This window comes from Brassica oleracea, chromosome C9 (assembly GCF_000695525.1).
Source record: "Brassica oleracea var. oleracea cultivar TO1000 chromosome C9, BOL, whole genome shotgun sequence".
Taxonomy (NCBI): Eukaryota; Viridiplantae; Streptophyta; class Magnoliopsida; order Brassicales; family Brassicaceae; genus Brassica; species Brassica oleracea.
In genome coordinates, this window is record NC_027756.1 from 23,157,526 (window position 1) to 23,185,208 (window position 27,683).

Genomic DNA, 27,683 nt, shown 5'->3' on the forward strand with positions numbered 1-27,683 from the left:
TAATTTTGTGGGTAAACCATTCTGGTTACCAATTGCTCATTCCACATCTATTGCACACGTATTTCTCTGATTTAGTCGAGTGTTGGGGTCTGAAAGAAGATCCACGGCCACGACCATGGCCTCGTCCAAATGAGCCACGGTCCCGTCCATGGTCTCGACCATTTCCTCGCCTGCGGCCAAAGGATCTTCAACCGCGGCCACGTCCGTTCGATTTGTCTCGACCATGGCTATGCTGACTGTTTCCTTGGACGTGGTTGGACTCTTTATTGTCCTCTGTAGCGTGTGCATCAGGTAGTGGAGCTGATCCAAGTGGTCTCATCTGACTGTTTCTCATTAGTAATTCATTGTTCTGCTCAGCGAGCAAGAGACAAGAAATAAGATTAGCATAGGTTTTGAAACCTTTCTCTCGGTACTGTTGTTGTAACAGCACATTGCTTGCATGGAAAGTGGAAAAGGTTTTCTCAAGGATATCCTGTTCAGTAATACTTTCACCACACAGTTTCATTTTAGAAAAAATCTTAAACAGTGCAGAGTTATATTCGTCCACAGACTTATAGTCTTGGATCCTCAGATTCGTCCAATCAAACCGAGCTTTTGGTAAGATCACCGTTCTCTGGTGATCATATCTCGATTTCAAATCATTCCAAAGATCTAGTGGATTCTCAATGGTTAGGTATTGATCCTTGAGACTCTCAGCTAGATGATGACGAATGATCAAGATGGCTCTGTAACGATCCTTTTCATTGGCATTATTGTTCTCGGTGATACACTCACCGAGTCCCTTGGATTTCAGGATGATCTTAGCATCGAGCACCCACTGAAGGTAATTGTCTCCAGATAGATTTAGGGCAGCGAAATCAAGGTTGTTGATTTTCAACATCTGAAGTTATAGATTAATATTTTTAGATCTTTTTAGGAATAGTTTTTAATGTTTAAATGATTAGGGTTTTATGTTCAACAATCAAACAAGCCTTCACAGCCAAGATCTATGCCTCACGGCCAATGAGCAAGCCACACGGCCATGGATGCAAACTAGTTCGTTTTTAAGCATTTAGTTTGTCGTGTAATTGCAATCCTAACATGGTTTTTTCTATCAGTTCATGATGCAATCAAAACAAGCAAACCTATCGGCCAAGCAAAGATCAAGCCACACGGCTATTTGATTCAATTCAACATCATTCCTAGAATAAGTCTAAGTGTAATTGCAATCAATCTGTGATTAAGTTATGGTATGAATGCAACAAGGCCACACGGCCACAATTATGATCAAGTCTAGAACAGTTTAACCTAATATGTAGTTTCAGATTTTGATTTTAAAATAATCTAAACTAGGTCATTAGGGTTTTAGTTTAAACAAGCCAAACAATCAGATTCGAGTTTGAACAATCATAACAATAGTTCTAGGTGATCAAATCAACCAATCAATGTTCAATTTCAAACAATCAAAATCGATTTTCAGAATTAGGGTTTTAGGGTTTTGATTTTATTAACAAGCAATTTCAATTTCAGTATGATCAAATTCAATCTCAATCAATCAATCAATCAGTTTAATTAATCAATAGTTTCGAATTAGGGTTTAGGGATTTCAAAAAGTTGATCTTAGATCAAATGGATTTGATTTGAGATTCAAAACCTTTAAGGTTCTGATTTTAATTGATCAATGGATCAATATCGATTTTTAGGGTTTGGGGATCAAACTTATAGAGCTTCGATTTACTCGCTTAAGGATTGATCAATTATCCTATGGCTTTCATCTCAGAGATTATATTTTAGGGTTTCATTTTTTACAATCAACCAAATTCGATTCATTATGTTCTTAGAATTCGAAATACCTTTAGTTTAGTTGTTTGTAGAAACCGAACCTCCAAGAATGAATCTCGAGCTTAGACACGATCGGGACGCGAGCTGGCTGGGACACGAGCTGTCTTGGACGTGAGCTGGAACGAAGTCGCGAACGGATTAGGGTTCGTCGGTATCGTCGGGTTCGGATTAGGGTTCCAAAGCAAATCACCGCGCACTGTATCTGTGTGTGAGGGCGCGTCGGTGGTCAGATCGACAAGCGGTTTGCACTGACTGATTCGTCTCGGCCAGGGCTTCGATTTGATATCTTGATTGTTTCTGAGTCCTCACGGTTTGGGAGAACGGCCTCTTCGAAGTTCCGAGGCAGATTCCTTTTCATTTAGGGTTTTAGGGTTTTAGCGATTTGATTTTAGGCTCAGGGGGTTAGAGGCTATCGTGCTGATAACGTGTTGTGAAACTTAGGATTTAGAACTGTAAGTTTTTGTATATATTATTAATGAATAAGTGTTCCTTTTATATAGGGTTTACAAGAGAGATAAATGGAAATACAATAATTGAAAAAATTACAAATCATAAACATAAACTAATTAGGAAATAGGCAAGTTGTAGCCGTCTCTCTCTCCTCTCCAAGTCTCGCGGCCGCCTCTCTCTCTCTCTAGGGTTGGATCGTCTCTTTCTCTCTAGGGTTGGATCGTCTCTCTCTAAGTGTATGGGCCGGTTATGGACCGGGCTGGTTATGGACATCCACCAATTGCTCTACAAAATCCTTAAAAGCTTTTGCCAAGTTCCAACATCCATGAAAGCAGTGCTCACCCAAAAAATGAATAAAACATCATCTTAAGATCGAAGCAATACGTAAATCTTGAAACAGGGTTTATTATATGTTCTTTTGAGCCATCTGCAACAATCTGAAAATGGCGGATAGATACGAGAACCAAGCTCTTGAGATGCTACAGGTATGTTTCCGCAGCACCCAAAACTCAGATCCAAAGATGTTTCATTGTTTTCTAAATGTAAAACCCAATATTCTTGTTATAATATCTTCAAACAAAAAGTTGTTTGTCTGAATCTTATTTTAATTTTAACACAAAACAGGGGAAGTTTCAAGCAAAGGTTATATGTTGTATTCTTGGAATCGGAGGTCTCGTTGCTTGGAACAGTCTGCTCACTATTGCAGACTACTATTACCATGTTTTCCCGGTTCGTTTCTGTCTCCGTACGGTTAAATTCTGTTTTCGTTAAGAAAAAGTTGAAATCTAATGTTTTGTTTTGGTTGAAAACTTGTATGTTGTTTGTAGGATTATCATCCTTCAAGGGTACTAACACTTGTATACCAGCCGTTTGCGCTTGTAACAGTTGTGATTCTTGCATATCACGAATCGAAAATCAATTCCCGGAAACGCAACATGATTGGTTACACTATATTCACAATTTCTACGTTATTGCTAATAGCTGTAAGTCAAAACCTAATGTCTCTTTTTTATCTTACAATAAAGAAACTGGATCTTGATTATGGACTGAAGACTCTTATAAACTTAAAAACAGTTGGACTTGGCAACAAAAGGACGTGGTGGAATCGGACCGTATCTCGGTCTATGCACAATCGTTGCTTCTTTAGGCCTCGCAGATGCTACCGTTCAAGGAGGAATGATCGGTGATTTATCCTTGATGTGCCCTGAACTAATCCAGGTAGTTTAGATAAAGCTTATTTTGGGTTCATAGCTTAATAGTTCACTATTGAACCAACCCCAAGCTCTAGAATTTTTCTAGAAATATTTTAAATTTTCGCCACCTCATCAAAAAGTTCTAGAGAATTTTTTAAAAATTAAAACATCAAGATATTATGCTAGAAATTTTTAGAGATTGAGATAATTTTTTTACAAGATATTTTGTACTTTTAGAACCTATAAATAGCTTTTTCCTAATTCATCTGGAACATGTACATGAAGGTAAACAAGCAAAATAAAAACAAGTTCAAATAAAGAAATTGTCATAAGTTCTATAAGTATTTTTCAAGGGATTTTAACATTTTTAAAAAAAGAAACGTATTTTCAAGAGTTCTTTCATATTTTTCTCATATTTAGAGAGTATTATTTTCTCGGGTTCTTGGCGTATATTACGGTCTTGAGGTAGGCTAAGGACTATCAAAGTTTCTTTACATTTGGAACGTATGACAAGATCTCGGTCTCGATTAAACAAAGTTTACTAGGGATACATCTTCTTGCTTCTTTGTAGTCATACATGGCTGGTCTGGGTGTAGCTGGTGCTCTAACCTCAGCTTTTAGGTTAATGACTAAAGCAGCCTTTGAGAACTCAAACGGCGGTTTACGGAAGGGAGCATGTGAGTTTAACATTTTTGAAAACCATATAAGAGTTTCCAAGTGTTTGCGAACTTCATTTCTTGTTTTTATTTCCCTTTTTGCAGTGATATTCTTAACAATCTCAGCATTGATACAGTTTCTCTGCGTGATGCTTTACGCATATGTTTTCCCGAAACTTCCCATTGTTAAGTATTATCGAAGAAAAGCCGCCTCTGAAGGATCTAAAACTGTTACTGCTGATCTTGCTGCTGCTGGTATTAAAAGTCCATCATATTTGGTAAACTCAGATTCCTCAAAAGTTCTTGATTCATTTTTCTGAACTTTTTTATTAGAAAGATTCTTCACTACTCATGGATTAGTTTCTTGATTCTTTTATGCAGACTGATGATGTTTCCAGTTATCAAAGGCTAAACAAGAAAGAGATATTGCATCAAAATATAGACTATGCAATGAATCTATCCCTCACCTACATTTTGTCATTATCCATTTTTCCGGGGTTCTTATATGAAAACACGGGACAACACGGGCTAGGCTCTTGGTACGCGCTTGTCCTAGTAGCTATGTACAACTGTGGGAATTTGATCGGGAGGTACACGCCGCTGGTGAAATGGCTCATGTTTGAGAATAGAAAATGGATCACCATTGCAACTTTGTCACGTTTTCTCCTCATCCCAGCGTTTTACTTCACTGCGAAGTATGGTGATCAAGGATGGATGATTATGCTTGTTACTTTTTTGGGATGGACAACTGGACATCTTAATGTTTGCATTCTAATCATTGCTCCTAAAGGCTACAAGGTAATCTATTTTTTATTAAATAAAGATTACGGATTCGTTCTGATTTTGTTAAAAGAAATTTTATTTTTTATATTTGTGAAGGGTCCAGAAAAAAATGCGTTAGGGAACTTGCTGGTGGTTTTTGTAACAGGAGGTATAGTTGTAGGAACTTCTTTGGGTTGGCTATGGCTTATTGGTAAGAATAATGCCTTCTGATTACTTATCAAACCAGTAGAGTGTAAAAGAAGTTTGATTTGGATTGTTGACGTGGTAGATGATCCTTTTACTTCTGTTATTGTTGTTTGCTTCTCACGGATCTGAGGTTGTTAAAAGTATTAATTTATGTAAGTACAACTAGCAAAATGGCGTTCTGTGTGTGTTTCCATGAGTTTTAAAAAGTCTCTTTTCTCCGTCATAGCACACCAAAGCGTAGACCCAAACACTTCGGTCCTCTAGAGCGAGGTTATGCTTTAGAAGAAGGTGCGCGCCTTTGGCTTTTGTTCTAAAGCGCCTTAAACGCTCAGAAAAGTGTGCCTTGATGATCTATTTGTGTGCATGGGGTTTCAAAATATTACTTATTATGTATGCTAATGCAACTTCAAAATCATTAACATTTGAATTTCTACTTTTTCTAAAATAATATATATGAAATTATGTATAATTCTATAAAAAATTATTTACAAAGTTATGAGGATAACCGAATTAAAAGCAATTAAAAATAATATGATTTTAATTTAATCATAAATAATATGATTTTAATTTATGGTTCAGTTAGAAAAAATAGATGCAACCCTAATGTACAAAACATAATTGAACTGATCCAAATTATTATACTGAAAACCACATATCTAATTAAGATAAAAAGTTAACGACATAGCTATATTTTACACAATCTTCAGATTATTTTTGTTCATATAAATTACAAAACGATTTAAAACTTATACAAAAATTAAGTGAATATTAAGCACTATAATTTAATTATTTTATAAATATTTAGATCCGTATATGAATATGATAGAATTACCTAGTCATAAGAAAAAGAAAGCAGACAACAATCAGTTTTAGTTAAAGTAGATAGTTCTTGTTGATAAAATTTTGTATTATCATTTTCTGAATATATATGAAATTTCAGAAATTAAAGTGAATAAATACTATTAAATAATAGCATAACTTAGATATAATTTTAATATACTGTGTGATATTACCAAATTTGAATTTTTATATTAACTATGAATCTTTATATGTCGTCTAACAGCTTTTGTTAATTATTTAATTAATTCAACTAAATAGTTAACTATTTCTAAAATAAAATAACTAAAATATTTATACCCATTTTCTAAGATTGCAATCTAATAAAATGTTACTACATCCTTAAGAATATATATATACACATTTTTTTTAAAAAATATTAGAACTTTATAAATATATGTCTTTCAATGTAGATCTACGATTTCCACTTTTTTGGCCATTACTCATTTACTCGCAAATCTGTGGTCTCCACCTTTATGATAGACATGGCCTTGTTCTTCTTCTTTTTTAACCTTGGAAATTATTTATTTAATTGGTGAGCGAAAGAAATAAAAGAAAGGGAAAATAAAAAGGAATCAAAATATGAGCTTTGGCACCATTAAGGCCGGTTTGGTGAAGCTATATTTTAGGTGCCAGAAAATATTAGGAATTTCGAAAGCATTAATTTTAGAAAGTTTGTTGTGATGTTTTTTTTGGATGCAAGTTTGATCCCGGCAAATAGGTGAAAACACTGATGTTACTTGTTAGTAGTTAACATTCTTCTTAATGCTTTCAAGGTGAAAGAGTTGAAACTTTTTTTGACTTTTAACTAAAACAATATTTAGGCATTACAATGACGGATTGGGACATGGGCACCAAAGAGACATGTTCAACAAGTTGCTTTTGGTATCACAATACGACGGGATAAGCATGGGAACAAAAGAGACACGTTTAGCAAGTTGTTTTAGGTCACATATATCTAGAAAGAACTCAAGAATTAATCGTGCTTAAATTGGAGTATTAGAAGAATGAATGATACAATAAAATAATATGCGATATCGTGTGTATGAAACCAAAGTACGAAGAAAAATTATGTAGTAAAACTAGTAAACAAGTCTTTCTAGTCTAAAAATTAACGGACCGTCTGTCACACATATAAAACCTATAGATCGAGTGAGCGGGCGTTAAAAGCCCACTAACTTTAGACACAGGGTGTTATAGTTCAGTTTTGCTTTCATGTGGATAGCAGAAAATTCCAAACACTAGATTTCTTTAATATGGGATTCAGATTATCTCAAGCAATCGTTCAACTCGCTCATCTCCACGCAGTGCCGTCCCATACTTTTGAGAGGCTTCAAGCTTTGAAGAAATTGTAGCCCTCCAATACAAACAATATGTTGTTCAAAATTAATTATAAACAAAAAGAAATAGAAGTTTGCTAGAGAATGGTTCAAACAGTAACCAATAGGTTAACCTTTGAACAATTTGACTATTAAACAAAACTAACATCTTAGAAAATGTGGCCTTCCAATTACAATTATATTTTGTGGCCTAAAGCAAATGCTTTATGTGCCTTATAGAAGGAACGGGCCTGTCTCCACGTTATAAGAATCTTGTTTTGATTCTACATGAAAGCTTTGATCGTACCAGAATCAACAAACCCGTTGACTCTACAAAATCCGCAAAACGTTTTGCAAGGTTCCAACATCCATGACAGCTTTTTCCTCACCTAAAAAATAAATAAAAAGTATCTTGAGTTGAATCCAATACTTGAATCTTCTTCTTTTTTTCTGGTAAAGGCAATACTTGAACCTTGAAACTTAGTTAAAAAAAGAATTGAATCTTGAAACAGGGTTTATGTTGTTTTGAAATTGCCGACGGATACGAGAACCAAGCTCCTCAGAGGTTCCAGGTAAGTTTCTACAACACACGAAACTCAGATCCAAAGATCTTTCATTGTTTTTAATCGTAAAACCCAAACTTCTTGCTTTTTTTATTTGTTAAAATTTTATAAAAAATAAATAGGGGAAGTTTCAAGCAAAGGTCACATGTTGTATTCTTGGAATCGGATGTCTCGCTTCTTGGAACAATATGCTCACTATCGCAGACTACTACTACCATGTTTTCCCGGTTCGGTTTCTATTTGGTTAATTGTTTTAGTTATCTTAGGAAAAAAAAGTTGAGATTTTTTATGTTTCTTTGTAGGATTATCATCCTTCAAGGGTGCTAACAGTTGTATACCAGCCGTTTGCACTTGGAACGATTGTGATTCTTGCATACCACGAATCAAAAATAAATACCCGGAAACGTAACCTGATCGGTTACATTATATTCACAATATCCACGTTATTGCTAATAGTTGTAAGTAAAAACCTTAATTATGTCTCTTTTTATCTTACAATAAAGAAACTTGATCTTGATTATGGACTCAAGATTTCTAATAAACTTAAAAACAGTTGGATTTGACTACAAGAGGACGTGGTGGAATCGGACCTTATATTGGTTTATGCGCAATTGTTGCTTCTTTTGGCCTCGCAGAAGCTACCGTTCATGGAGAGGAATGATTGGTGATTTGTCTTTGATGTGCCCTGAACTAATCTAGGTATTTGTAACGTATTTTAAGATCTTCTTTTAGGTTAAACAAACTAGAGATGCATCTTCTTGTTTTTTTTTTCTTTTTGAGAAAGGGCGCATCTTCTTTTTTTTTTCGTAGTCATTCGTTGCTGGTATGGGTGCAGCTGGCTCTAACCTCAGCTTTTAGGCTAATGACTAAAGCAGCCTTTGAAAACTCAAACGACGGTTTACGCAAAGGAGCAAGTGAGTTTTAACATTTTTGAAAACCATATGAGAATTTCCAAGTCTTTACGAATTTCAATTCTTGTTTTGCGTTTTTTTTTTTTTTTGAGAAATACCATGCCCTAGCACGACAACATATTTTTTCTTCAAAAATAGTACACAAAGGAAACAATTTCTAAAATAATATTTATTAAAAGTTAAAAAAACTTTTAAAATTTTATTTGGATTTCGTGTTTAGTATTTAGAGGATAGGAATGGGATTAGAGTTTAGGAGTTAGCTTAAATTAGTTTTTTTTTCTTGTCAAATAATTGATATTTTCAAAAACTTTTACTATTGAATGCTATTTGATGATAAAGTTTTCAAAGTGTTATTATAGAGACTTGTTTTTCTTATCGTTTTTGCAGTGATATTTTTAGCGATCTCAGCATTGATACAGTTTCTCTGATGCTTTACGCGTATGTTTTCCCGAAACTCCCCATCGTTAATTATTATCGAAGAAAAGTGGCTTCTGAAGGATCTAAAACTGTTAATGCTGATCTTGCTGCTGCTGGTATCCAAAATCAATCATATTCGGTAAATTCAGATTTTTCATGAATATATGTTTCTTGATTCTTTTTTAGAAAGATTCTTCACCTTATTCATTGTTTAGTTGTCTTGATTCTTTTCTATGCAGACTGATGATGTTTCCAATAATCAAAGGTTAAGCAACAAAGAGCTCTTAGTTCAAAACATAGACTATGCAGTGAATCTAACACTCATCTACCTTATATCATTATCCATTTTTCCGGGGTTCTTATATGAGAACACGGGACAACACGGGCTAGGCTCTTGGTATGCGCTTGTCCTAGTAGCCATGTATAATTGTGGGAACATGGTTGGGAGGTACACACCGCTGGTGGAATGGCTCAAGATTGAGAACAGAAAAGGGCTCACCCTTGCGGTTTTGTCACGTTTTCTCTTCATCCCGGCGTTCTACAAAGTATGGTGATCAAGGATGGATGATTATGCTCGTTTCTTTATTGGGATTGACGACTGGACATTTCAATGTTTGCATTCTCATCACTGCTCCTAAAGGCTACAATGTAAGCTATTTGATTTTTACGTATATCGAGAAAGATTTGATTGTTTATTTTCGTTTGCTTATTTACAAGTAAACAAATGTTAATGTGTGGTTTTAATTTTAAAAAACATTATGTTTGAATATTTAAACGCAAACGCAAAAAAATACAGCACTGTTTGAGACTAAAACAATGGATAATCGGTCTCATATTTGTTCTGACTTTGTTAAATAAAATTTTATTTTATTTTTGTGAAGGGTCCGGAGAAGAATGCGTTAGGGAACTTGCTCGTGGTTTTCTTAATAGGAGGAATAGTTGCAGGAACTTCTTTGGGTTGGCTATGGCTTATTGGTAAGAAGAATGCCTTCTGATTACTCCTCATTTCTCATTCACCAAAACAAGAACATTGTTATTTGCTTCTAATCTTGTTATATGATATTATCCTTGTAACAAGAACATTTGCTATATCTGGGGTGGAAAAGAATAATTGTCTGCTAGTAATTTTTTTTGCTACAACCGCCATAAGAAAATAAAACAGCTGAAAGAAATGACAAACAAACCATAACACATGGAACTAGAGATGTTGAAGATAGTATACTATTCATTTATGTTTCCAACTATATAACTTTAACCAATGTTCTAAAAATCGCTAGGCTGTAACTAGGCGCTTTATAGAGGACTAGCGACTAGGCGGATTATTCGGGGCCTAGGCGAGGCCTAGGCGTTAGGAAATTGTTGATTTATTTTATATATTTTATACATTTGTATAACATATTTTAGTTTTTAAGTTTAATTATAAAATTATTGTGATGAGTTATCAAAATTAGATATACAAAACAGAAGAAAGTAGACAAATTTGTAGATTTGTAATAATATTATTGTTTTATTTAACATATATACACAATACATTTGTATAATATATTTTAATTTTTAAGTTTAATTATAAAATTATTGTGATGAGTTATCAAAATTAGATATACAAAACAGAAGAAAGTAGACAAATTTGTAGATTTGTAATAATATTATTGTTTTATTTAACATATATACACAATACATTTGTATAATATATTTTAATTTTTAAGTTTAATTATAAAATTATTGTGATGAGTTATCAAAATTAGATATACAAAACAGAAGAAAGTAGACAAATTTGTAGATTTGTAATAATATTATTGCTTTATTTAACATATATAGACAATTTTAGATCGATTTTAACCAATTTTAACTGATTTAGAACAGTTTAAACCAATTTGAATCATATAAATCGGTATAAATCGAATTTTAAGAAAATCGTTTCGGATAGGACCGAGTTGCTGCCTAGGCGCCGCCTAGACCGATTTTTAGAACCCTGAATTTAACATAGCAGAATACTCTATTTTTAACCCGTCTTACAATACCAGGTACAAGATTATGGATTTTTTTTTTTATAAAAGATATTATTTAAAGGTTGAGAAAACAAAGTGTACAACCAAATGCCTAGTGGGCTAAGTAGCCTTACATAACCAAAACACTATGGACTGAGGCCGTACATATCCTAAAACTGAGCCAAACAATAACTCATTAGTAGCTACAACAAAACTTAAGTTGATTTTTGTAATACATCATGTGTTTGGTTTGAACTAGTACAATGCTTGCATGGACCATAGTGCATGTCCTCCATAACTAATCCTCCATTATTATCCCTTATATATTAATCTTGAAGCTTTACAACATGTTTTCGTAGCCACGTGTCATCACGAGAATGATTCTTAGAATTGTTAGAAAATTAAGTTGGTCCATATAAACATATACTATGTTTTTTTTTTAAACTAACTATCAAATTAATTAGTATTGTACAAAAAAATATTTTTTATTTCCTTAAATAAAAGCTACGGAATTACCTAATATAGTTAACATATATATGACAATTAATGATTATGAATAATACATGTTTGAAAGTGACAAAAAAAAAAGAATAATACATATTTGATAACAATTTTTATAACCTTTTTTTTGTTCAATTTTATACTACGTAAAGAAATTAAACAATCACATTAAGCATATAATAAAAAAAATTAGATTTTTTCTTATATGTTATATTTTGAATTTTTAAAAACGACTATAAATTACTAAAAAGGTAAAAGTCTCACTTTGAAAATTTTCTTATCAATGATTTAACTTTTTTTTTCAAGCAATATACAAATGACCATATATCGTAGGGATGAGCGTTCGGATACACGTTCAGATACAAGTTCGGGTTCGTATCGGATATTTCAGTATAAATATATAAAACCCGTTCGGGTATTTCTACACTTCGAGTCGGGTTCGAGTATTTTATGTTCAGGTTCGAGTATTTTATGTTTGGGTTCTGATATTTTGGGTAGGGTTCGGATATTTAAATTTTGAAGAAAAAATAAATAAATTATTCATTGTTTAAGTTTTTCGTATTTAAAATATATTTTAACTTTACTGGTTTTCTAATTTTTAAAAAGATTAAAATATTAATAGGTTTGGAGATAAATACACTAATTTAGTTGTTGTTTAGAAATTTTAGATGCAACTTTTGTTAATGCAAGAAACAAGAGCTTGATATGTATTTTAAGTGAGTAGCAAATGATTTTGTCCATAATTATATGTATATTAACTAATTTTGAGCAATAAACATCATTAATATATAAATTTTGAATAAAATGAGAGAAGTAAACTAGAAATATAGGGTTAAGTATACTTATGTTTTGTTATCTTCGGATATCCATTCGGATTCGGATATTACTCGTTCGGCTTCAGATATTACCCGAACTGGTGAAATAAGTAATTTTGTTGTTGTTCTAGAATTAGATGATTTTTTAGACCAAGCTGGTGAATATATACTAGACAGACATTTATATTTCGAGTCTGTACTTATATTCTATAACAGCTTGATATATTAGATTATAACACTCACCTGTTAATATAGTTTGCCGGTGATTTTTTTTAAATTTTGATTCTTAGATATGTATCTAGAGTGAAAATAATTTTACAGATGTCTATTTTTTAAATTGACACTTATGTAATTCACCGAATTCATAGAAGAAGTTAAGAAAAAAAAACTTAACTCATTTCAATGAAACAAAGACGAGAACGAAAGCACAATTTTATAGAGATAGAAAATGAAATCATTTATGGAGAGTCAATAGTAAACAAAGTGAGAGTAGAAAAACCTAATCCCCTTTCGTTATTATACAATCGATGTTGCCTATTTGGTTTTGGTGATTTGTGTTAGCCGCAAAACTTCATTTTCTTTTGTGCATACGAAGTCTTAAAAATAATTAAAATGAGATGTAATACGTTAACTATTCAACAACGATGATATATTTAAGAGATCAATATTTGTATTCGTCATTTTATAATCGATAAAGATTGTAGTGTTGCAAAATGTTAAAACCTTTTAATAAATAAACATTATTATAAAAACTCATTCTGCGCATGCACTCGGTTATTAATTATCTAGTTTTCTTGTAATCTGTAAGTGTTATTATCCTTGGAACCAGATGATATTTGGTTATCTATGCTAAGTAATTGTCCTTTTTACTGATAACATTTTATCGTACCATTTTTTTTATTATGTAAGGCTTAGATCAGATAAGGTAAAGTCTTTATCAATGATTTTAATAAGTTTTTATCAATGATTTTATAAGCCTTCACCATCGCAACTTCATTTTTTTCACTTTTGTAAATGATTTATAAGTCCTTCTAAATTATTTTGTTAATCCATATAAGCTTTATACATTATTTTGTAACTCTTATAAATAGTTTATATGTATTTATAAATATTTTATAAAATAGTATAAATTATTTTAAATTTTATAAATGATAATTGTAAACTTTTAAAACACTTATTCTTTATTTTGAACTCTTACAGCTGGTTTTATTATATTTTCTAAGTGATTAACAGGCCTATGTAAATGATTTATATGCCTTTATAATTTCTTGTATATTATTTATGAAAATTCATAACCAATTACAAGTTTTTATAAAAAAAGATTTTAAAAATAAATTCCAATTTAGTGATTTTTTAAACTTTTATCAAATTTCAAAAACTTTTATAAATTATTTTATGAGGTTTTAGTGATGAAACCCCTCAACTAAACTTTTTAACTCTTTTCATCCATATACGAAATTATAGACAGAGGATGACATATATTAACAGTTTATAAGTTAAGGGTTTAAAACATTAAAATATTAGTTGATGAGTTTATTACTAAAACCTTATATTATTTTATAATAAAATATAATATCTATATAGCTTTAAATGATATTATACATTTTATATTCTGTGGTGATTGAAAAAAAAAATCTTATAAATTATTTAAAATTTTAAAGACCTTCTAAAAATAAAGATACATAAATAACACATAGATAATTTAAAAATGTTTTTTGGTTCTATATATTAATATGTCTTATATTAGAATAAATACATATGTATAGATGAAGAAAGAAAATTACAAATAAACATATGTTATAGCTATCCTAGTAAGAGAAGCACATTTTCTTATGTATATTAAGAAACCATTTAATGATGACATGTCAGTATGACATTCTTTTAAATTAAATATATGGTGGTAATGATGTTACTTACAAATGCTTCTCAAGAAAAATATAGAGAGGATTTCGCTCTTCAAATTCATCTCCTTCAGCTTCCAATATGTGATTAACAACACCCAAAATAATCAAATCCAGGTTCATATTCAATTGTAGAATTTATCTTATTGGAATCAAACTCAACCATACAACATCAACAATTATCCATGCACTTTAGAGAGAGTCGCATCTGCGTATGAGCTTCTACATCTACAACTATTTCCTCCTTTGTCTCCACCATAACCACCGCCACCATTGTAACACCTCCGAACCGTCCTAAACATATGGTCGACTAACCGGCCAACAATCAAACAAGAATATAACCGATCGACTGTCCAACACCAAGGGTTAGAGATGAATGAGCCAACCGGCCAGCCAACAATCAAAGAAGAACATGACTGACCGTCTAACCCAACACATTGGTCCAGAAATGCTACGTGACGGGCTAGGGACGATCCAGTCAGAGTCACAAAATTTATTCCACGACCTAGACCAGTTCATCCACTAACTCATCCCGTTAAGTCAAGGCTTAAGGCTTTGCAACCCGTACCTAGAGTTAGCGTTTTCCGTTAGATCAAGGCCTAAGGCTTTTCAACCCGTACCACGACCTAACGTTGTGTTAGACCAGACTAGTCAAATATCAGAGTACTCATGAAGCGCATATAAAATAATTACTTTTATTGATTCAAGAAAATATTCATACATTGAATAATTCAAGACTGGGTCCGGCCTAATGCCATCAACTCAATCAACATAACTTCAATTATTAACTAATCAAACCGTTACTCAGTTAGACTCGGCCTCCTGCCATGATCCAACCTCCAAGTAACGGGATCCTGGATGAAAACAACTCAGCAATCAATTGATTATAACTCACAGTGTTCTTTGCCGATAAGCAGCTAGTTGATCGGAGAAGACTTGGCCAAAACCCAAGATGAACGTCTTGATTGGAGTGGACTGGACTAATCTTGTCTTGGACACAACCTCGACTTCACCATGAAGAAACTGACAGGCCTCGACAGGCTGATCTGGACTCTGACAGAATCTCCTCTAGCTTCTGGACAGTTCTTCGGACTTCCCGGCGGAGTATCGAGCAGAACTTCGACTGATCTGAACCCGTGGAACTGAACTAGCTCCGGACAGCACCTCCACTTGATCATCAAAGAATATGACTGGCTTGGACGGATTTATTTGGGCAGAGCTTTCGCGTCACAATCGTAGATAATCATCGATTGGACGGAACTGGCCTTCTCGGTGGAGTATCGGTCTTCAGAATCGACCATACTTTAAAATCGACCACTTTCTTTTTCTCTCTCTCTCTAGCCACGTTTTTGAAGTGGTTTTGGTGTGGTAATGAATGTCTGAAACTGAAGGGAGGGTTGGGTATTTATAGAAACCTTCGGCCAATAATATCAAGCCACACCGGCGACTGTGTGTCAGCCCGCATGCTTCCGGTCGCACAGTCGCCGGTGTGGGCTGACACACAGTGCACACATGTCATGAGGCATGTCTCAGACACATGCAGGAGTACACCACTCACGTCCAGATGGCTTGCTGCATGGCTGGAGTGCATGACTCGCGACACACAACTCCCTACATGTCGATCAGCATGCATCGGTTACATGCGCGGCGACACCTCGTGCTCCGACATGTCAAGCTGCATGTGCTGCTTCCATGTACGGTGAAACCTCGAGCTTCTGAAGACACTCAGCTGGTTGGATGGTTGCCACTACGTCCTGATCCCTTAGATCAAGCCACCTCGAGCTTCTCGATCAATTTTTCCTGATTTCGGTCTTTCCGGCAAATTTCTGACCAGTGATCAATCCCGAATATTTTTTCGCTCCGGTTCTGATGGTCTGAATATTTTTAATAAACTCCAGAGTATTTCTGACCTTGATGAAAAATATTTCCCGAGCCTCCGGCTTCCTCGAAAAATTTCATAATACCGAAATTAGGGTTTTTGCCCAATTTCGGGTTTTTCCGTCGTGCTTTGATCCCGTCGTGCTTGCTTCCCATCCTGCTTAATTCTCGTCCTGCTTCCAATGTCTTCGAAATAATATTCCGCTGATATGAAGTTTCGCGGAAAACTTTGTGCTGAAGAAACGTCATTCCCAAAACGTCGAGCTTATAAACCGTCGTTCTTCCAAAAATATTATGCTTCCAAAACGTCCGTCTGATCAATCTAAGACATCTTCTAACTATGGTCGAGCAACTTATTCGACTCATATTTCACTCACGATCAATTTTTCGACTACCTCGTTCTTCGCAATTTCCAAATCGTTCTTTATCGCCCGCGATTCGACCACCAAGTTGATGTTCGACCAATCTTCTGTCTCGACCATTTTTATCCCGAAGGGCGGGTTATCACAACCATAGTCAATGACTCAATGTAGATCTTCCATTTCCACCTATTTGGTCATTAATACATTTACTCTCAAATTCGTGGCCTACACCCTTTCGATAAAATGTCAATGATCTTTTTTTTGTTGAACATTGGAAGTTATTTTTTTAGTTGGTGAGAAAAAGAAACAAATGAAAAGAAAAAATAAAAAAGTATCAAAGATAGAATAGGAGATATGGCACCACTAAAGCAAGTTTGGTGAAACTGTATTTTAGGTGCCAGAAGATTTTAGGAATTTAAAAAGCATTACTCTTAGGTCAACTCCAGGCATAACTGCAGTGTAACATTTGTAATTTTCTCTCTCCAACCACACAGTAAAATCAACTGCATTTTAGTGTAATTATATTCTTTGCTACAGTGTTACACTATATTTGGTATTATACTGTAGCAATGGCAAAACCATTTTTTCAAAACTGTTTATTTAAATATTTTGTAACTATATTTGATTATATTTCATTTATCTTATTATTTTATAATTGGATCTGATCTTTTAATAAAAATAAATATGTCATATTTGTATTGTTATCTCTTAGTTTATTTAATATAAAATGTTAATTTATATGAAAACAAATTAAAAACTAGTTAAAAATACATAACAAAATTTAATTTAAACACTGAATATTTAAATTAAAAAATACATTAGAAATACTATGTTTATAGTTACAGTTTTAGTATAAGTTAATATATTTTAGTCATAAATAATAAATATTTTATTAAACTGTTAAAAACTAAAAAAAAATTTTGTTTAATAATATAATAATAAAAATATTCTTTTTAGTATAATATTTGGTGTTGTGCTTGGAGACCCAAAACAATTTAGTGTTAAAATTACGTTAAAATAGTGTAACTGACACTAAAATAGTGGCATGGGTTAGAGATGCCTCCAGAGAGTTTGTCGTGATGCAGTGGTTAACACTCTTGTTAGAGTTTAAAGTTCTAACCTCTTTTTGACTTTATCAAAACAATATTTAGGCATCACTATACGACGGACCAAGCCTGGGCACCACAAAGAGGCAGGTTCAACAAGTTGTTTTACACATCATAATACAAGCATGGGCAGAAAAAGACATGTTTAAAGAGAAAGAAAGAGATGATGAACATATAGAGATGAGGAAGAGAGATGTTACATACAGATAAAATAGCATAGCGTATATGGCCATAATCAGATTACTATGTTTCCAACAGTGTCTGAAATAGCGCTTTGCTACTTTAATCATGGAATAAATCTTGGGAAATTTGGAAAAAAATGACACTTTCATCTTAAGTTTGTCTCAATAAGACTTGTACATGATTATTTAGATAAATAGGATTTGTATTCTCTTTAATACCAATACCCTTCAATTAACCAAATTAATTTTAATATTTCGTAATTGATTTAATTATTTATAAAAAAAAAAAGTAAAAACAGAAAAGAATAATCCAAAGAGGTAAAAAAACTCAAGTCGTTTTCCCTAATTTCGTTTTTGACGTTACTCTTCTTCTCCGCCGTACCTTCGACCTGTATCAATGGCAATGGTCATTTAGGGTGAGTGGAGAGTCCTTGTTTTTTAATCGGAAATCATCATTATTTTCGTATCTAAACTAGATTTTGTCTTTCTCCTCTTTGTTCTCAGACACGAATCTCAACGAATTGGAGACTTGTTCTTCCTCTATGGGTTTCGTCGGACAATCTTCTTCGTTCTCAAGGAGTTTAGTCTAATGGTCCCTTCACACTATGTATCATCAATTTCATCAAAATCTCAAGTTTATAGTTCTGTGCGGAATCGATTGTGGTGCCACCATCAATTAAGTTTTTTTTGTTCTGTATTTTTCACAGTAAACTCTATGAGGTTGTTAGAGACTCAGAGCTTCGATGGCCTGTTTCCTTAACACTATTTATTGTAGCACACTGAAACACTAACATCTAAAACGTATCTGGTCATGTTCGTGCATTGTTTACATGCTCAACTTTTCTCTGATTCAATTTAAGAGAGCAAGTATTTTTACCTGAATGTATGCAAGTCAAAGAGCCTATAACAAGTGCAAAGAGGTTTCTTAATATTAGCGATGACTCAGTTTGAAGTATTAGTGTTAGTCTGAGACATCTAATTTTTTGTCATGTTCTAGAATATATATATGGCATTGCATCTTTTGGTTTTGGGGATACTGACTTCAGCTGTGACCAACCGTTAAGACATTCCTTTTTTTTTGAGACAGGTCATTCATTGAGGAGTTTAAAGCTGAGATTAAGATAATATCACCTCTGGATAATACAATACCTACTATTGGTTGAGTGACATTATCTGGAACCTTCGAGGAGCAGATTCGGACAACTGATTTTATTTTGGCTAAGCTTACCGAGGACGATCGTTACTACCACCTCTGGATCATACACTAGGTATCTCCTTCTTAATTTTACAAAATATGTTGTATTTCTTCTTCAGGTTCTGCTTTAGTCAAACATCATTGCTTGAATCAAAAGTATTTGTTTCATGCAGCCTTATTCACGCTTATGCAGTTGGTAGAGACATGGAAGAAGGAATTGAGATCAGTTTGGTTACTTATAGTGTTATCGTTGGAGGATTCTCTAAAGCGGGAAACGCCGAGTAAGTAAATGGTGGAAGCAGGCTTGACCGTTGATATGAGAACTGCAATTCACTGGTCTAAATGTCTGTGCAAGATCGAAGGTTCTGGTGGTGAGCTCACAGAGACATTATAGAAGACGTTCCCACCTGATTGGAGCTCGCATCATCATCATCACCATAGATTTTTGGATCAGGTTTCTGATGTGGATTCTGAGGATGATGATGATGGTGAAGATAATGATGATGATGTTAACTTGGTTTCTGGTTTCTTATCTTCCAAGTAAGGAAAAACAGTCATGTAAGCTATAACAACTTTAGTATAGAGCAAAATCACATTTTTGGTTTGTTTTTGTTTCTTATTACTGCAAATAAAAAGTGAAACTTGTTGAAAGTGAAACTAATCAAATGGGATGATTGATCTTCTTTGTTTAAACTGATATTTTAACGCCAAAAAAAATATATACATATTTAAGTACGATCAACAACATATATTTTGTCAATATGGTGGTGGAGTGTTATGGCTGTCGTGGAGGCATCAGGTAAGCTCTATCGGTAATAAGGTTTGTTCTGGTTAGGTGGTGCTGGGTGCATATAATATTGCTGCTGCATTGGTGGAGTTAGTAAAACACTCTGAGCCACGCTGCCTTGTTGGTACTTCCAGCCATCTTGACCATGTTTTGGGACGTGAGATCTTCCCCATGTGAGTTTTAGCCTCTGACTGTTAATGACTAGCCTGTTGGAGAGTTCAACAATGAATAACTGAACTCGGCATTAACAACATTATGGTCCACCCCATAATCCTTACACACCATCATCTTAAGCTTCTCCAATGGAGTAGTAGTTTCTAATGTTACCATTCGACCCTGCCTTTCTTTGTCTACCACGAAACTCTACTCTTCACCGCAACTAGACATCCATTCACTAGATTTAAAATAGATTAGAACCATGTTGTATTGATAGAGAAAAGAGATGATTATGTCGATGAAGAAGAGAGAAACACAAAGAACGAAGAGAAAAGATCGTGGGAGAAGGAGAAAAACGTGGGAGAAAATATTCTATAAGATATTTAGGGAAGATTTAGTTTAGATTTAGGAAACATCTTTAACCGAAAATGGATGTTTCCATATTTTTTGGATTTCCCTAGAATATATATCCTAGCTTACGCGGAACACAAACACGGTAGAGTAGATGAGAAACATATTTTTCCTTAAGCGCCACATAAGGTAAAAGGCATAACATGTTATGGCACAAAATATAGATAAAGTATATCACTGCATTGTGGCTATATGTCGTTATCAAGCTGTAGGTATACTGAAGACATCTTTCTTGTTAATAACGTTTCGAAATATAGCTGTGTTAGAACATATAAGAAATGCTTGTTTACGTTGTATACCCAGGATATATCTATGTATAAGACTTAGTATCCGATTTCTAGACTAAGTAGATGACCAGAATGAGTATTTTAACTGTAGTTAGAAGATAAAAGAAAATATGATTCCATTTAAAAAAAAACTTTTTAAACATATATATTGTCATACTTATGTTTCCAATAGTTTTCATATTTTTAAACATTTTTAAAATTCAGTTTATTATTTTTCCTATAAAAAAGGGTAAAATATGTCCAGAATTGTCCAAAATATCAGAAGTCCTAGTATGACAAATAAAAGTTTAAAGTGTCCGATTTTTCCAATTTTCTCAATATGGACGGAGTTCAATTTCTTTATAAAAATATGCAAGTTATTGAGCCATTAATTTTATTAATAATATAATGTTTCCTTTTGACTAGGGAATACTTTCCCATTATATCTCATATTATTCAAAAATATATAATTGTTATAAGATAAACTTTGAAATGATCCTCCACTCCTTTACCAACTCAAGCACTATGATCATCTACTCATCAAGCACTATGATCACCCACTCATTTACCAAATCAAGCACCATCTTTGATATTTTATGTATTGTTGCTCACTATAAATACCATCACTCATCTCACTCTTTTGTACACAATTACATCTTCTTCTTCTTCCTTATAATAAACTCTTTCTCTCATATTAAGTGTTATTTGCTTCCTACGGGTATTGAATTCTACTCTTATTTAAATTTCCCGATACTATAAATTATAAGTTATTTCATAACAATAATTAAGTATTTAAGGTAGTTATTTAAATTTTTTTAATGGGCCCAAATAACAAGGGCTCTGTCAGTGAAGCATGGTTTGAGTCTCATGCTTTGTCTCCTCCCCACCCATTAAAGTACAACGAGCTGCCAATTCCTTTACCTGTTTAAGAACTCACTGTCGTCTGAATACCGTGCAAAGAGGATTTTTTTTTTTTGTTGTTGTTGGAAACGGCAGGCTGTTGGCTTGCAAATTCCCGAAACGTCATGATACTGCTGTCATAAGTTGAAATGGTTCATCTCTCTTTGATTCCCCTCCACAACCGTGGGCCAGCTGAAACAAACAAACTATTGGATTCCAAAGATCTTCTTCTTCTGAGTAGCAGGAGATGGGAGCATCAGATTCAACGCTATTAGGCGGACTCCTCAGCTATCAAGGTTAATCCTCACAAATTGAATTGAATTTTACAGGAAAAGGGAGGTGGAGATGTGATAACGACCATCTCTCAACGATCCGAAAGAGTGGATCCCGATCTCGAGAATCTTAAATCACTCGCCGTCGTGAGTTACTTAAGATCGGAATCAAAGGTTTTCTTTTAGATGAAAACATTTGTTTGATGGTTTAAGATTTTGAATAATATTTGGCAGAGTAGGCCAATATTGAAGTCAGCTCCTCCCAGAGAAAGTAGCTTAACGGACATCTTAGTTAGGAAAGCTTTATCGTCTTCCTCTTCAGCCTGTGAGTTTTTTTTTAATCCATCATTACCCTATCTCTTCTTTTTGTTTTTTTTTTTTCTCTAAATAATTTAATTTTAAGACAACTCTCGTTCTGTCAAAGCTAAACTATTATGAAACAGCTAGTCCTGTCTTTTCCCCAACAAAAAGCCTTTTGTTTTGTTTCCGTTTTCATCATGCACACCTCTGACTTCTTTCTTTTCCAAATCTAAATTTATTGCTCTTATGTTTCCCAACAGATACGGTGGATCCTCAAATACTTGTTGAGCTCTTCTCCATTTACCGTGAATTTCAAAACAGCAAAGCTCAAGAAATTACCAACAGACAGGTCTGCCCATCTTTTTCTTTTTCAACAAACATGGAATCATTACTCGTACTAAGTCCTTGGGATTCATGGACTCTGGTTATTTCTGGAAGACTAAATCTATAGACTTATGGACCCCTCCTTTACTTGAAAGAGACTCCAGGATTATTATGTTAGCTTTATGAGCTTTACGTTCACAAGAATCTTTGCATTTTCTTAGTGAATTGCAACTAAAAATTCTGTGTGCCTCTATCTTCTCAAACTTTGGCTTCACCAATCATGGGGAAATTAAATATAACATTGTTTGTATCTCTAGGAAGATATTGAAAACAAGATAGAAGTGGCAGATGCTTTGGCTTCTAAACTTCTACAGAGGTTTAACCACTCCGTTTCTGCTATGAGGACCACTTCCCACCATTTATCTCAAGGTACCTACCCTATATCATCCCTTGTTTCAGTCTACAAGATACATGTCCCTGACACTAGACTGCCTTCTCCACTTTATCTCACCGATGCAAATATTTTCAGTTAATGGGTTGCAGGTGGAGCTTGGGGACCTCAAAGGAAGGTTGACAGAGGTGATCAACAACTGCGATACCTTATGTAAAAGAATTAATGCTGAGGGGCCTCAATCTCTCAGGTCAACAGTGACGCCATTTACTCTTGCACCACCTGATTCGGTCAGTATAAACACTACTACTACCATGTCTTCTGAAAAAGAGGAATAAGAGTCAATACTCTCTAATTGTAGGTTGATTAGTGAATATCGGAATACATATTTTTTCTTGTATGTTTTCTGAGTTGTATGTATAATCGCTCGTTACAATAGGAAGCCATGTTTGTTTTGTAGGGAAGTTATTATGTAATACGCTTTGTTTTGCCTTTGATACAAAAACAAAATCCAGAGTGGATGATGATGATGATTTGCAGTTTATCGACTTGAGCAGCTTTTTAAACAAGAAAATGGAAAAACTTGAAACAGATTTTAGATCCAGATACAAAAAACGAAAAGGCAGATAATGATAAGACTCTTTTTTGGAGATTAAGAGTGCTGCTGAGCGTCCAAGTAACCAGCATCAACAAGCACTTTCTCCCTCCTAGCCATCTCCAGATCTTCGTCCACCATCATCTTCACCAGCTGCTCGAACCCTACTTTAAGCTTCCACTTCAACACCTCCTTTGCCTTGCTCGCATCTCCTTTCAGATTGTCAACCTCTCCGTAGGCCTGAAGTACATCTTGTCTATCTCCACGTGGTCTTTCCAATTGAGCCCCACGTACCCGAACGACACCTCCAGAAACTCCTCGACGGTGTGCGACTCCTCAGTTGCCACCACGTAATCATCTGGTTTCTCCTGCTGCAGCATCAGCCACATTGCCTCCACGTACTCCCCCGAGAACCCCCAGTCCCTTGACGCCTGTATGTTTCCCAGGAACGGAGTCGTCTCAGATAGTTCACAGTGTACCAGTGAGCTGCGCATTTGGAGGCGGCATAGGGAGATCTCGGATGAAACGGCGTCGTCTCAGTCTCTTAGATTGCGGTGGAGGAGTTTGTAAAAATGAAGCAATAAGAAACAAGATGGTGGGTTAAGGTCTCAAGACAATGGAGATACCAGTACAAGGGACAAACATGCATGGTTGGTTAAGGTCTCAAGACAATGGAGATGCCAGTACAAGGGACAAACATGCATGGTTGGTTAAGGTCTCAAGACAATGGAGATGCCAGTACAAGGGACAAACATGCATGGTTGGTTAAGGTCTCAAGACAATGGAGATGCCAGTACAAGGGACAAACATGCATGGTTGGTTAAGGTCTCAAGACAATGGAGATGCCAGTACAAGGGACAAACATGCATGGTTGGTTAAGGTCTCAAGACAATGGAGATGCCAGTACAAGGGACAAACATGCATGGTTGGTTAAGGTCTCAAGACAATGGAGATGCCAGTACAAGGGACAAACATGCATGGTTGGTTAAGGTCTCAAGACAATGGAGATGCCAGTACAAGGGACAAACATGCATGGTTGGTTAAGGTCTCAAGACAATGGAGATGCCAGTACAAGGGACAAACATGCATGGTGGGTTAATGTCTCAAAACAATGGATTATTAGTTTATTATATCTCATCTACCATTTACCATACTTGTAACCAGTATATATATGGGATGTTCCCATAAGCAAATCAATCAAGTGAATAAAATTATCCTTCTTTACTCTCTCTCTCTCTTTCTTTCTTGTTCTTCACTATGTTTTTTAATTTCTAACATGGTATCAGAGCCCCAAAGCTCTTGAACACCAAACTGCTTCCGCAAATCTATTCTATTCACTTTACTCTTTCACTTGTTTGGTTTACTTTCTTCAGAATCTCTTTCATTTTCTTTTACCCACAAGCAAAGATGGAGCAACACCAGCTAGTGAGGATTCCAGTCAACCTGAAGGGTCCTAACTACATTACTTGGTCGAGATTGACCAGGATAGCTCTTGGAGGAAGAGGTCTATGGGAGCACATCACCACAAGTGAGGCCCCAAGACAAATCACCCAAAGAGAAGATGGCAAGGAGGTTGTAGTGGTAGATGAAGGCAAATGGGGTCAGGAGGATCTCATGGTGCTGTCTATCTTGCAAGGCTCACTTGATACTCCTATCATGGAGTCTTACTCACACTGTGAGACTGCAAAGAAGCTATGGGATACCTTATACAAGGTATATGGCAACTACTCATCAAGCACTATGATCATCTACTCATCAAGCACTATGATCATCTACTCATCAAGCACTATGATCATCTACTCATCAAGCACTATGATCATCTACTCATCAAGCACTATGATCATCTACTCATCAAGCACTATGATCATCTACTCATCAAGCACTATGATCATCTACTCATCAAGCACTATGATCATCTACTCATCAAGCACTATGATCATCTACTCATCAAGCACTATGATCATCTACTCATCAAGCACTATGATCATCTACTCATCAAGCACTATGATCATCTACTCATCAAGCACTATGATCATCTACTCATCAAGCACTATGATCATCTACTCATCAAGCACTATGATCATCTACTCATCAAGCACTATGATCATCTACTCATCAAGCACTATGATCACCCACTCATTTACCAAATCAAGCACCATCTTTGATATTTTATGTATTGTTGCTCACTATAAATACCATCACTCATCTCACTCTTTTGTACACAATTACATCTTCTTCTTCTTCCTTATAATAAACTCTTTCTCTCATATTAAGTGTTATTTGCTTCCTACGGGTATTGAATTCTACTCTTATTTAAATTTCCCGATACTATAAATTATAAGTTATTTCATAACAATAATAATATTTTTAACATGTGATGATTTTGATTAAAATATGCAGTCAAATGAAGGAGGCTCGTTATTCTTGGGGGAAGGCTTTGCTTTCAGATGGATAGTTAAAAGAAAATCAAACACTGGAGTGTTTAGTACTTTGGGATTCAGACTATTTCAAGCAACTTTTGTTTTGGGATCACATGAAAGCTTTGATTGTAATAAAATAAACAAACCCGTTGGCTCTACAAAAATCCTCAAAACCTTTTGCTAAGTTCCAACTTCCATGACAGATTTTTCTCACCAAAAGAATAAAATTTATCTTGAGTTGAGTCCAATACTTGAATCTTGAAACACGGTTTATGTTCTTTTGAGCCCTCAACAACTATTTTAAAATGGCCGATGGAAACGAGAATCAAGCTCCTGAAAAGCTTCAGGTAAGTGTCCACGACACCAAAAACTTAGATCCAAAGATCTTTCATTGTTCTGGTTTTTAATGTAAAACCAAAAAATCTTGTTTTTATTTTTTAAACGAAAAAATTTGTTTTATGTCTGAAGTTTATAAGAAAATAAATAAAACAGGGGAAGTTTCAAGCAAAGGTCATATGTTGTATTCTTGGAATCGGAGGTCTCGCTTCTTGGAACAGTCTGCTCACTATCGCAGACTACTACTACAAAGTTTTTCCGGTTAGGTTTTTGTTCGGTCAATTCTGTTTTGGTTATCTAATAAGAAAAAGTTGAAAAGTTTTTATGTTTTTTTGTAGGATTATCATCCGTCAAGGGTACTAGTACTTGTATACCAGCCCTTTGCGCTTGGAACAATTGTGATTCTTGCATACCACGGAAACGTAACCTGATTGGTTATATTATTTTCACAATATCCACACTATTGCTAATTGTTGTAAGTTAAAACCTAATGTCTCTTTTAATCTTACAATAAAGAAAGTGAAGACTTTTGTGAACTACAAGTGAATTTAATTTGACTATGGACTCAATATTCTTCTTATAAACTGTTTTTGGTATAAACTTAAAAACAGTTGGATTTGACTACAAGAGGACGTGGTGGAGTCGGACCTTATATCGGTTTATGCGCAATTGTTGCTTCTTTTGGCCTCGCGGATGCTACTGTTCAAGGAGGAATGATCGGTGATTTATCTTTGATGTGCCCTGAACTAATCCAGGTATTTATAACGTAATTTCAAGATTATCGTTTAGGTTAAACAAATATTACTAGAGATACAATCTTCTTGCTTCTTTGTAGTCATTCATGGCTGGTCTGGGTGTTGCTGGTGCTCTAACCTCAGCTTTTAGGCTAATGACTAAAGCAGCCTTTGAGAACTCAAACGACGGTTTACGTAAAGGAGCAAGTGAGTTTAAACATTTTTGAAAACCATATAACATTTTTGAAAATCAATGTACTCAATTCTCTTGTTTTGTTTTTAGTTTTTCTTTTTGCAGTGATATTCTTAGCAATCTCAGCATTCATACAGTTTCTATGTGTGATGCTTTACGCATATGTGTTCCCTAAACTCCCCATTGTAAAGTATTATCGAAGAAAAGCCGCTTCTGAAGGATCTAAAACTGTTACTGCTGATCTTGTTGCTGCTGGTATCAAAAATCAATCATATTTTGGTAAATTCATATATTTCAAAAATTTATCCTTCTTGATTTTTTTATTTTTTTTAATTGATTCTTTTCTAGAAATATTCTTCACCCTTATATTTGGTAAATTCAGATTCATCAAGAATCTATCTTTCGTGACTCTCTTTTTTGAATTTTTAATTCTTATTTTTAGGAATATTCTTCGCACTTATTCATTTTAGATTTTTTTTTTTTGAAAGCTCACTACAAGAAAACAGCGGTATTCTGACGGACATTCCGACGGAA

The 27,683-nt window shown here is 34.5% G+C and overlaps 3 protein-coding genes and 2 pseudogenes across 3 annotated transcripts; 4 read left to right on the plus strand and 1 right to left on the minus strand.

Annotated features, from left to right (window-relative positions):
* The first annotated feature begins 2,612 nt into the window (after positions 1 to 2,612).
* Positions 2,613 to 5,213, plus strand: LOC106316396 (equilibrative nucleotide transporter 3-like). Its single transcript, XM_013754274.1, has 8 exons — positions 2,613 to 2,756; positions 2,896 to 3,000; positions 3,099 to 3,254; positions 3,346 to 3,489; positions 4,036 to 4,141; positions 4,226 to 4,398; positions 4,502 to 4,918; positions 5,000 to 5,213. The coding sequence occupies exons 1-8, from the start codon at positions 2,715 to 2,717 to the stop codon at positions 5,111 to 5,113; spliced, it is 1,257 nt and encodes a 418-aa protein (XP_013609728.1). The 5' UTR covers positions 2,613 to 2,714; the 3' UTR covers positions 5,114 to 5,213.
* Positions 5,214 to 7,350: 2,137 nt separating this feature from the next.
* LOC106314596 lies at positions 7,351 to 10,131 on the plus strand (annotated as a pseudogene).
* An 11,776-nt stretch (positions 10,132 to 21,907) lies between these two features.
* On the plus strand, positions 21,908 to 23,432 carry LOC106314597 (the record flags this gene model as incomplete). Its single annotated transcript, XM_013752445.1, has 6 exons — positions 21,908 to 22,003; positions 22,091 to 22,181; positions 22,417 to 22,505; positions 22,798 to 22,909; positions 23,010 to 23,161; positions 23,332 to 23,432. Coding segments are annotated over 6 exons (633 nt in total), but the record flags the coding sequence as incomplete, so codon positions are not given.
* Positions 23,433 to 23,523: 91 nt separating this feature from the next.
* On the minus strand, positions 23,524 to 23,960 carry LOC106314599 (GDP-mannose 4,6 dehydratase 1-like). The gene is made up of 2 exons (XM_013752446.1): positions 23,772 to 23,960; positions 23,524 to 23,706 (listed from the first exon to the last, which is right to left on the minus strand). The coding sequence occupies exons 1-2, from the start codon at positions 23,958 to 23,960 to the stop codon at positions 23,524 to 23,526; spliced, it is 372 nt and encodes a 123-aa protein (XP_013607900.1).
* Positions 23,961 to 26,064: 2,104 nt separating this feature from the next.
* The window catches only part of LOC106317292, a 2,970-nt pseudogene continuing 1,351 nt past the window's right edge, over positions 26,065 to 27,683 (plus strand).

Bases quoted from the DNA above. Each gene is read 5' to 3' on its own strand.
- LOC106316396 (XM_013754274.1), top strand. From the start codon at position 2,715: ATGGCGGATAGATACGAGAACCAAGCTCTTGAGATGCTACAG. The intron at 4,142-4,225 runs GTGAGTTTAACA...CCCTTTTTGCAG, and splicing joins CGGTTTACGGAAGGGAGCAT to TGATATTCTTAACAATCTCA. The intron at 4,399-4,501 runs GTAAACTCAGAT...TCTTTTATGCAG, and splicing joins TTAAAAGTCCATCATATTTG to ACTGATGATGTTTCCAGTTA.
- LOC106314599 (XM_013752446.1), bottom strand. From the start codon at position 23,960: ATGCGCAGCTCACTGGTACACTGTGAACTATCTGAGACGACTCCGTTC. The intron at 23,707-23,771 runs GTGTCGTTCGGG...GATGTACTTCAG, and splicing joins CCGTCGAGGAGTTTCTGGAG to GCCTACGGAGAGGTTGACAA.